The sequence below is a fragment of the Akebia trifoliata genome, chromosome 6 (genome assembly GCF_017979445.1).
Source record: "Akebia trifoliata isolate Shusen 1 chromosome 6, ASM1797944v1, whole genome shotgun sequence".
In the NCBI taxonomy this organism is placed as follows: domain Eukaryota; kingdom Viridiplantae; phylum Streptophyta; class Magnoliopsida; order Ranunculales; family Lardizabalaceae; genus Akebia; species Akebia trifoliata.
Window position 1 is genome coordinate 29,027,284 of NC_141380.1, and position 12,071 is coordinate 29,039,354.

A 12,071-nucleotide genomic window follows, 5' to 3' on the forward strand; every position below is an offset into this window, starting at 1 on the left:
TATTTTTGCCCTTTTGTTGCAATCTTGGCCCACAAACATAGCTTTTGTTGGCAAATTTGAAGAGAGATTTTTGTGCTCACAGACCCTCCAATGCGTGCCACATCAAGCCTAACGAGGGTACCTTTGTAAATTAAGAATGTCATTCAATACATGTGGGCTCATGTGATCGGTGGATCCCGGATTCTATGAGCAAAAAATTTTCAAATCTAAAACAGTCAAAACTATATGTATAGCTAACAAACTCCAATATCATGCTAAATTTTATAGATAATGCTGAAGTAACATTAAAATGTACATCGTGGGAAGACATTTCTGACATGGATGTGTCAGAACCATAGATGCTTTCATCAAGATCTCACTTGTATCATTGGATACCATACTGCACCATCAGTGCTGAAGACGGGTCTTTGATGGATGCCCCAAATCTATTAAACAGGATCAAATGTCGAGGGTGGAACAAAGTAACCAACAAAAAATTGTTTTGATGAAATTGTTGTTCAAAATTTTTAAAAAGTTTCTGTGGTCCAATAACATTGAACATTGTCCAACCCATGTTTGAGGTGGGAAGAGAAATAATGATTCCCCAAGGCCTTGTTCAGATTACACAGCACACTGAAGAAATCTCAACCTCTGGTTGGAAACCTAGTTCAGGAATTGGACTGCAATATATGCTGCATAAATCCCAAATCTATGTGTGATAAGGTGATCTTCCTCGTTATCATGTGGGCCTATTATATAGTGAGATTAGTTTTGCATGTAATCTTTGAAGCATTTGTAAATAGTGCAATAATAGGATTGGCATGAAGGAATCCTTCCTTTGATTAATTGATACACCAAAATCAGCCATTATGAGACATGTGGCCAACATAAACCTTTAGATCCAACACCTATAAATCAGTAATATAGTCTTGTGTACAAGCACATTGCAAATTTTCCAAGAAACCATAATAAACCCACTGTTGCAATGTGAGGTGGTTAATAATGCCCACATAAAGGCCTTTTAGTCAGAAGTTGAATTTCAGATCTAAGATTACTAACTAGAAACCTTCCTACAAACCATCAACCCTCAATAACTGATATGTCAGATTAGATGGACCAAATGCTTACATGAAATGGCAGGTCATAGATATAGACACCCACATATAGAGCGATAGGAACAGCTTCCAGCCCCACCATCACATGCTGAAAGAGAATATTACGTGAATTCAACTGGCTTTACAATGTCAGATTATAAACAAAACCCACATCTCAATGTTCATTATACTTGCAATGCTTCTCCAAAGATGGGTTTGACTACGACTCGGCCTGCCAAGAATACATCCAAGTCAAAACAAAAGAAATTTAAAGAATAAATGATGGCACCTAAGACTAGTTAGATGATGCCTTGGAATTCTTGCTTTGTTTGTTGCAAAACAACAATGAAAACCCACACTTGTTTACTCTTTTGACAACTGAGGTACAGAGTGTGCTAAATGGATTTTAAGTGCACAACATATTGTTTTTGTAAAAGAAATGGATCATTAGAAAGGGAGGCCAAATGTAGCATACAAAGATTTAATCATTATTATGCAGCAACAATAAATGACGTGTGCCCTGAAGGAAAATGAGTAGAAAAATAGTTGAATACTGCCCCTTTGTCTTTAGCAGGCATGGGAAAGAAACTAATTCCTAGAAATCGGAAGAAATTTGGGTTATTTTGGTAAAAAATAGGCCTTTATGATGTGCGCTTACTTCGACAAGTGACAGGATTATGGAGAGAGCACATACAATGTTAAGAGAGCTGTTCACGAATATAAGCCATTGATCTCAACATGGCACCCAGAGTGTCTCTAGACACCTGGAATTTCACCTCTGATTCTCCTGAAGTTCCTTCGGTGTCTTGGAGCTGAAAATTCAAAATACATTAAAAAGACACGTCAAACTAATGGCTAAAGCATTCATAATAACTTCAAACAAAATGACTATACAAGTTGAGGTCTCTATGCATCACCATTGAAATATTATAAAAAAAATATGCTCAGGCAAACACATATAGTTGCTGCTAAATACACTAACAAAGCCACGATCACAAGTTATTCTAAATGTGGGCACGTGCACACACTCATTAATGCAACAACATGGCACTTTCTTTGCCATGTCCATAGTACTCCCAACACATACACCAGTCACTCTAATCTAATGAATTATGTAATTATTCATCCTCCAATGCCTGCTTTATTAAGCAATTGAGCATAACTATAGTTGTTCAATAGTGTTCCCTTGTATAAATTATATTAAGCCTATTGAACAGCTCTTTGTTTACTTATTACATATCTTCACTTCTTATTTTTTAAATCTAATTTACATATTAACTAAAGGGTTGGGGTCCGTTGACTCCTAAGAATGACTCATGAAAAAGAAAACACGATCCCAACCCTTTAAACACAAAATCAAATGGATTGAGATTTATGAGTATCTTGAAAACACAAATCTCAGAGCTACATATCCCGAGGATAAGTCTCAACCATTGTTGCATTTAAAGAGTTGGGATCATGTGTTTTTTTCATGAGTCATTCTTAGGAGTCAAGGGATCTTGACCCATAACTAAAATATTTTATTTTGATAACCACATAAAAACTAAAATATCAAATTTAATAAACATTTGATGTAGGACGATGAGAAAAGAGAAGAAAATGGGGAATTTAGGGAATTCTGGTTGGGGATTGGGTTAAGGATTTGGGCTAGGATAAGGTAAACCCAAAAGTAAAAAAAAATGTGTTCGCAATTACGACGGAATAGATGAAAAGGGTTAACGGTTAAGGTTTATAGGGTAAGGAAATGATTAAGGGTTGAAGTTTGTAGGTTTCAAGAATCAATAATATCAAAAACAAGGAACTAAAAGAAAAACAAGAATAAAAAATAAAAATAAATATTAGAAGAAAAGAATGTTATATTGGATTCATTTCAAAATGACCTCACACCACACCCATTGTTGGAAAGATCAAGCTCAAACTTTCTTTTTATTCATCATTCTTCATTCATTGGTTAAAAAAAAAAACCCTAATACAATCTATATAAAGAAAATCAATCAAGAATCCTAATCAAATTAAAATACCAAATAAATAAATCTTAATTTCGTAACTTTCTCTCTCCTAATTTTTCAACACTAACAAACTTAAATAAAAGACAAATTACAATTACTAAACTGCCCATAAATATTATACTAAGACCACGGGCCAATAAAACATCAAAATAAACCCCAAAAACATAAAATTAAAGCCTCAAAACATAAATCTAAATAAAAACTAAAAATCTACTCTTCAAGATTTGATGTCTCCATCAACATTCCACAGACAAATTTGCCTTTCAAGGTAGTATTCTGCAAGTAGACACAAAACTCACCAACATTAAATCAAGCAAGAGAAAGGCTTGGTAAAAGCATTGTTCGAAGGCAAGGCTTCTAGAAGGTACCATCCCAATTACCTCCCATATGTATTACACACCAATGTTGTCCAATACAGACAGAGACACCTACATAAAGAACTAGACATACACATTTACTCATTCACATTGTGAGAGTCTAAAAAGAGTAAGGCAAATAAATATTGAGAAGGTACTAGATTGGTTAGAACTAGGTTACCTAATTTGTTATTTAAGTACCAAACCACGAACCGGTTTGAATCGAACCAGTTCACGATAAGGGTACAGTACACTATTGGTTCGTAAGATGCAGTGAACCTAACGAACTTCTTGATTTTACATCGGATTACCTTGGAAAATGCTTAATTCACTTCCACTGCAACATATTGATTATATTCGAGATATCCCTAAAATTTTAAATTGATAGCATACCCCTTTGACCTAGGTCTTTATTAATAGACTAATAGAAAATGACCAAGTACCCTCATCTTCAATCTGTAAATCGAAAAACCTGATTTTTTTTCTTTCCAAAAATCTACCAACCCAACACCCTACTCATCACTACAACCTAAAAATACCCTCATCTATGTCTACCCCTACGAACAGTGATCATTCTTGTTCCTCTCCATTACACTAAATCAAATTCATATCTACTTTCATTGTCTCCATCCAAATTCTTTTTTATCTTTTTCTCGCTGTTTTAGGATTCAACTTGAACATTTCTTCTAACAGGGGCTGTAATGAGCCTTTGTTCAACATGCCCAAACCATATCAACCAACTTACTCTTAGTTTATTTCATATTGGAGCTACTCATACATTTTCCTGAATGCAATTATTTCTAATTTTATCTTTCCTAGTCTGTCCACCCATCCATATTTGCTATTCCCATCAACCCTCAATTTATTAACATGATGCTTCTGGACTGTCCAACATTGCTCCACAAAGAATAGCTGCCATTACTACCTTCTTGTAAAATGTTCCTTTTAGTTTGATTGAGATGCATCTAACACATTGTACTCCAGAAGTGCAATAGTTAAATCTAGCAACCTCTTAGCATTTTGAAATTAACCAATTAATCTTCTTTAATTTTATCCCAAGCTTTTACAAGCAAGTGTGATTAATTTGTCAAGGGGAAATCAACCTCTTCAAGCATGGCAGATGCAAGGTTGACCATGGTTTTAAATCTTGTCCGAGACCGAGATGTCTCGTCATCTCGGTCATGTTCAGCAAAGATACCGATATACACGGTGTCTCAACATTTACATCATCTCGCGAGATAAACAAGATTTCTCAGATGATATTTTGAAAATCTCAGCCGAGTCAACTGGGATTTTTAGATTTTGATTAAAATTATTATTATTTTTAGATTTTAAATATTTATTATACAAATAAAACATGAGTTTATGACTAAACATTTCCTAACCTATCTTATTTTATTACAATATATAATTATTTTAATTTAAATATATGTAAATCAATCAATATAAACCAAGTTTTATGGATTGTCTCGTCCGAGGCTAGTTGACACATTCGAGAGAACTCGGTCACGTCCATGGACGAGCCCTAAAACTTTGTTTTGAAACCATGCGGTTGACAGATCCAACTAATTCTAGTGCAACTTGGTTACGGGACGCCTCGCCTAGCCAGAACCCTCAGCATATCGGCCACTAAACAATTGCTTAGGCACTGAAGTCCTACAATATACATACAACCTTTTTTTTGCAAGGCAAGAAGGGTTAGTGATCAGCAGAGGTAAAGCAGGTTCAACGAATTTTGAACCAAAATCATGGTATCAACACTCCATGAGCCTTACCAGCTTTAGCTAAGTTGGCACCTTGCTTTACATACAACTTAATATAGTGTATATATGCGAGTAAGCATTGTTGCAAATGTAGATTGTAAAAGAAAAATAACTTAAACTTAAAAGAGAGCTAAATGAGAGTAGATTTCAGTTAAAATAAGAATATAACTACATTAGAATGTTGTAGGAATGGGGAGGTGAAATTGATGATATTTATTAAAATAAAATAAGTTTTTTCCCAAAGGTCAAAATTTTGACCATTAGCAAATATGCTATCACATATGCCATGATGTCATATGTGATTTTATTTCTATTTGAATCAAGGTCAAGAAGCAAGAATCAAGATTCAAGGTTACGAAAGCAAGATGAAAGGATTTTTGCAAGATTCAAGCAGCATGACTTCATTTTTTCCATTTTTTAAGTTTATGCATTCTTACAAACTTGGTAACATGCAAATATAATAAACAATAATGGAAGGGAAAATAAAAATGATAACCAATATATCTAAAATTATTGTAATATTTATGAATTTTCCCCCCTTTTTTCTAGCTTTATAATATAAAAAAACATAATAAAAAATTGAGTGATATGTGACCACATATGGCATTGTGCAATTGCATATGCTGAACACATATCACCGAATATGCTATTTGACAACATTGCAAGTGAACTCTTACAACAAAGAATAAATAACTTCAATAGAGTATTCCAATTTATTCTGCTCCTTATTCACCTTTTGGGGTCCTACTGATAAGGGGTGGCCTTTTTCTTCAATTTTTTTTTTTAAATTGTATGCTACAAAATATCCATCTCTCCCATCTCTTTAATGGAGAGGGCTGTTCATGCTGTCAAGTGTATATTTTCCTCCACTCTCAGGTGTGTCATATCCCAGTCAAGCCCTGTGACCCCTCTTATATTCAGTATTCTCCCCTTCTCCAATAGATCGGTCTTTTGGAGTAGTTGGTTGGTTAGCACATGCAACATAGGAACAGTCCTCTGAGTACTTAGCAACACTAACAAATCATATTAAATTTGTTTCTCAGTTAGTTTCTCGTCTTTTCTTCTTTCTCTGTGTTTTGGTTTCGGAGATGGACTGTGCTTGCACATTAAAGAAATAGTCCTATTCATATCTCCTCTCTATTTAGGATATGAGTTGTGCAACCCAGAAATACTCCTCTTTCTATTGATTTTTTTATAACCCCCCTCCCCCCAAATTCCTCCCTCCTATCCTCTTTTTTCAATCTTTTATTACTTTTCATTTTCTCTATTTATTTATTTCTTCTCATTGTTCAAATGAAGAAAGAAAAAAAATGAACAGTGAGCTTTGTTTATGTGTGCCTCTACTTGCTTAGGGTATTCCATGAACAAAAATATTTCAATGTAACTGATAATCAAATTACATACATAAAAAAAATTGATAGACAAAAGATTCTATTCAAAGAAAATTAGCTTGGTCGAGATGACCACACCAAAAGCAGGAACAAAACTAATACAGGGGCCATTGTTACATAATTGATAATCATTTTGACCGTGTGTTACATAATTTATGGTCATGCGCTTTATTAACGTCCCCCTTTAAACTTTTTTCGTAGTATTTTTATTGTTTTTCTTGGGTAAGCTGGATTTGAACCCACAACCTCAAAGTTTCTTTGCAATGTGTCAAATAAACTAAGCTATAGGTCTAAGCCCTACATAGTATTTTTATTGTTTAATTCACGTTTTTTGGTAGGTATGCTGACATGAACCCATGAAGACCTAAATATTGCAGCGCAATATGTCACCCAACAGAGCCATGGGTCCAAGGCCGTAGATTCAGCTTAATGAATAAATATACAAACTGCCTGAAGAACCCATATAGCCTAGTGGTTGCCTAACACTTTTGCAAACAGTTCTAGTGTTGCAAAATCTTCTCCAGCCATGCTTTGCCAGAATAACTGAATAAGATTATCATTCATGCAAACTGAGTGAAGCAACTTAAAATCCATAATAATACCTTCAGATTGATCACGCCAAACTTATTAGTTGGCGTTGATAGCTGCTCACCAATACAAACCATAGATCTCAACATAGGCTCCAATGTGTCCTTGGAAAGCTGAAACTTCAACTCTGCTTCTCCTGAAGGATTCTTGCTATAATCTTGCAGCTGCAATAGGAAAAAAGAAAACGGCTAGTTAGATAAGTGACTTAGAATCTCAAAACCAAAATGTGACATCGGCCTATGTTTGCTACTGCTCACAACCTCATACAACCAATTTATTGCCAATTGAGTTGCTAAGCACTATAACAGTTATAGTGAGAACTACATACATATTCTAATATGTAACCCAACGCATTAGATGCACCATTACCACCATGGAGTGAATAAATCAGATAATTGATGCAAATATGGAAGTCAATTAATTCAAAACACACAACAGGAAACAAAATTGGGGTCTAAGTTTGCATACCTTCAGATTGATGACAGCCACACGATTAGCCGGTGCTGCATTCTTATTCTCCATGACCCAAGTCATTGACTTAAGGGAAGGCAGAATCACCTTTATCAATAGGGAAAAAAAAGTCATTGGGGACAATGCGTCCAACTCTTTTTTGAAAGGTAAAAACTTCTAATTTTTAAAAAGAGGGGAATTATAAAATGATACATAGGATCACTAGAGCATATAAAACAAAATATATCGATTAAATATTAATTTCAGATTCTTCACAAATAAAGGTAAATCAGAAATTCTCCCCTCCCACATAATATTTGGATATAATACGCAAAAGAAAATCCTACCGACGCATTCTCCTCCATACCATATTATCAGGAGGGCCATCATCACGACGAACAGACACAGGAGCCATGCGGGGCAAATTCAAATCAGCAACAGGTGGTGTAGAAGCACCAGCATCATTAAGATTAAAGCGACGGGACACTTCATCTTGTCGAGGCCACAATGACGGAGTCATATTTGAAGACGATGAAGGGGTCTTCCTGTTACCATCTTCCTGATTGCTTCCATTGATATGAGAGTTACGGGGCGCGACTCTTGCAACATTTTTTTTTGAAATAGAAATCTTCTTCACACCCTCTCTTAGAACACCCAATGCCACATTATAAGTTTCTGCAGCTATTGCCCCTTCCTCAGCATACTTCATGGCTTCACGGCATAGATTGTTGTATCGCATTGTCAGTGATTCTTGACCTTGGAGTTCACCACTGCGCTCATCTGATCCGATCGCACTCCTAGCATTCCTTGTCCACCGCTTCAATATATAATGAGATGGGAGTGTAAGAACGTTTGTCACGGTGAAGACTGTCAACACATGTCTACAGAGAATGCCAGAGAACTCAAACATATGGCAACTACAACTTGCTCTCATTTCAGGAACATTCAATGTGACAATATATGCTTTTTCATCCTCAAACTTTGCAACCCGAAATGTACTGATTGCCCCATCCCCATCAATTTTATTTGCAGTATACACAAAAGTCTCAACTAATTCATCTTGGAATTTTGTAAATATTTTCCGGGTGTAAAGGTTTGCAGCCTGTTTTTCCATCGGGGATGGTGTCTTCAGCACTGGCATGGTGCAAATTGTATCAAAATCCGCTTCTATTTCCTTTTCAAACCAGTTCTCTAAAGCAATTTCATACTGCCTAAAGAACAAAGGTAAGGTGGTCTGTTGATCTACATACCCATTGAAAAATGAGCTATTAGCTTCAAATCCATGGTTTGTGGAAATTGCAGCAAAGAAAGTGTCACGAAAATAAACTGGAGCCCAATGTTGGCGAGCATTATACAAAGCTATAAGCCATTCATTTTTCCTGAGATCATATTTATCAAGTACAGAACCCCAAGATGTTTCAAACTCCTCAATCGTCTCAGTCAAGTTGATGCAATTGTAAAGTTCCCCTTGGAAAGTAGGGTGAGCCTGACATACATGAGCCAACCTTTCATTGCCTTCTCTCAGTATATGCCACTTGCAAATACAATGACGGGTTCCTGGGAACACTTGAGAAACAGCCGCCTGTATGGCCCTGTCTTGGTCAGTGGTAAAAGAGACGGGAAGGCGGCCATACATAGCTTCGAGCCATGTCTTAAACAACCACAAGAAGGAAGACTCAGACTCGTCAAAAACTAGAGCACAACCAAACAACACCATCTGCCCATGTTGGTTTACTCCTGTGAACGGTGCGAAAGGAACCCGATATTGGTTTGGCCTGTACATAGTGTCAAAAGTAACAGCATCTCCAAAGTGAGTGTAAGCTGCTCTCGACCTTGCATCTGCCCAAAAAAAATTATTCATGCGGTTATCGTCATCAAGTTGTATTGCATAAAAAAATCCAGGGTTCTCAGCTTGCATCCTCTTGAAATAATCCAATAGATTCTGGGCATCTTTTCCAATGGCCCTCTTTCGGTTAGATGGTCTACCATAATTCGCAGAGGGAGCATTTCTAACCGGACGATTTGCTTCTCCATAGGGAGGGATCCTAACAGGCTGATTTGTTTCTGCAGATACACGATTTCCATCCATAGGTACATACATACCGCTTGGAGAAAGGCCAACCCCACCATCAGTTTCAGGAATGGTCTTTGCAGTGCCAGCAAAGTGCCTACGTGGTCTTAGGTAATGCACCTTACTGGGACTTACTGTTGAGTGGTTATGCTCCTTCACGAATTTTGTAACCACCCATTTGCCTAGATCCTTTCTCTCTATTTTGAGCCTTGAATTGCAGCTATCGACATTCTTCCTTTTCAAACCTTCTCTGGAGCATAGAAACTCTCGAGTAACAACGCTCCCGTCAGGCTTCGAACGGTTGAATTTACCAACACGTGTGCTAAAACCCACGCGCCTTGCATATGCATCGTAAAATGTCTTTGCAGCATCTTCGGATTCAAACTCCATACCCACATGTGGTTCACTACCCCCATCATCTTCCTCAATTGATGTTTCAGTTGCTCTCTCTTCCCCGCGCTTGTGACGTTCCGCATCTCCTGCTCCATGGTTTTCCTCTTCCATGTCTACCACTTCAACATTCATGTTTGTCTGCAGTATATAGTAATATATACCAAGCTGCGCTTCTTGATTTTCAAGCTAATTAATCAAAGTTTAGATTAACGCTAATCCATACCAAGCCGTGTGCCTCAGTTTGGAGTAGACTGCAGAATGTTCGGTGTCATGCATATTCCTATCAAAGAAAAAGGGATGCATAGATATTAAGTGTTGTAATTGATGAGAACCAATGTAACAACATAAATAACTTATATAACATGTAACCCTAACATAAGAATTTGCACACACACACACCAACACACAAAAGGTCGAGCCCATAGCTCAATTGATTGGGGCTCTGCACCGCAACCTTGAGGTCGGTCTCTGGTTAACCTCCCCCCTCCTCCCAAGCACCATCACTCCGCACAAAAGGGCCAGTTTGAATAACAGTTTTCCCGCAAGAGTATTAATGAAAGGGGGAAGAGGAAAGGGAATAAAATTAGAAGGGCATTCTTGGAAAGGAGAGAAGAGAGAGAGTCCTCGAGATTCGCAGGGGAATTACATCCCAACCCCTACTTATGGGGGATAAACATTGGGACGAGGACAGTTGATGTGAATAAAGAATTAGTTACTTTAAATGGAGTTCCTTGGTGTGAATTCTCCATTATTCTTGGTGTGATTCCAAGGTTCTATTCTTCTATCCATTTTCTTTCTCTTTTATAATCTTATTTTTCTTTTCTTGATTTTCTTTTATTTTCTAGTTCATGATGTTCTTGAATTTAAGAACTCTTGACTTCTCATTTTTAAAACCCTTTTCCTTAAACCCTTAATCCTTAACCTACAAACCTCAACCTTTGACCCTTACTTTCATCCTATAAACCTAAATCCCGAATTGTAGTTGCAAAACATTAAAATTAAATCCGACAACCTAAACAATTTTGGGTTTACTCGTAACCCTATTGTAACCCAAATCCTTAACCTACTACCAATAACTACCCTCGAAAATTTTAGGGGGGGCATTGCAGGTTATGCATTCGAGATAATAAAAAAAAAAAACCCCCCAAAATGCACATTTTAAATTAAGCAAAACCTTTAAAAAAAATAATAAAGAGGGAACCTGAAACAATAATTTCAACAAACAAGATATATACAGAGAGAACATACGTAGAAACTCGGGTATGGAATACTACACAAAAGTTAATAAATAAATTTTAAAAAAAACATAATTTTCTTGCTGTCATCGCATCTAGAGAGGAAACAACTGACCTGTGATCAAGACAGAAGCAGCAGATCTTCGATGCAAGAGACGCATAGAAGCAAAAACCCCAACTAACAAATGATTGAACCAGCTCTTTCAAGGTTTATTAGAGAGAGAGAGAGAGAGTACTTTCGGGTTTCATTCGGAGAGATCAAGCGTAACAACTACTTCCGACCGAAAGGGAGGTCGGACAAGAGGGGCTTCGAAGGAAAATTTTAGGGTTTCTAGGGTTTTCTGCAGAGAGAGAACTTGGTGGTCGAGTGAGTAAAATCTCATTAGATTACATGACAGAAGACGCCTCTCTTCAGCCGTTAAATTAACATCAACGGGTCGTATTCGACGACGGAAACCTAACCCTATTTCCATGAGTTATTGAGTCAGGCTTATAGGCCCCACGTTGCGACTTTTAATGATGCGACATCCGAAATATATGATGCGAGGCTGTGTAATTAGCTTTTGTTGAATTAAATGGTAATTTAGAGATACCTCCTCCACCATTTGGTAAATGTTTTAGATATTCCCCCCTATTTTCAAATTGATGACATGTCCCTTTGATTCATGGTCTTATGTAGAAGACATATAAAATAACTAAGATACTCTCATTTTCAAATACTTCTCAAAACCAAAAAAACAAA

The 12,071-nt window shown here is 36.7% G+C and overlaps 1 protein-coding gene across 3 annotated transcripts; it reads right to left on the minus strand.

The window, feature by feature from the left end:
• Positions 1–858: 858 nt before the first annotated feature.
• Positions 859–11,782, minus strand: LOC147400684 (protein FAR1-RELATED SEQUENCE 3-like). Of its 3 annotated transcripts, none has more exons than XM_086446485.1 (6): positions 11,445–11,779; positions 7,998–10,374; positions 7,649–7,738; positions 7,195–7,344; positions 1,768–1,885; positions 859–1,305 (listed from the first exon to the last, which is right to left on the minus strand). In XM_086446485.1, exons 2-5 carry the CDS (start codon positions 10,224–10,226, stop codon positions 1,772–1,774), a joined length of 2,583 nt encoding a protein of 860 aa, XP_086302611.1. In that variant the 5' UTR covers positions 10,227–10,374; positions 11,445–11,779; the 3' UTR covers positions 859–1,305; positions 1,768–1,771. The 3 variants fall into 3 exon arrangements, with proteins under 3 accessions (XP_086302611.1, XP_086302612.1, XP_086302613.1); XM_086446486.1 differs by lacking the exon at positions 11,445–11,779 and adding an exon at positions 10,494–10,890; XM_086446487.1 differs by lacking the exons at positions 859–1,305; positions 1,768–1,885; positions 7,195–7,344 and having other exon boundaries at positions 7,978–10,374; positions 11,445–11,782.
• Between the last annotated feature and the right edge of the window lie 289 nt (positions 11,783–12,071).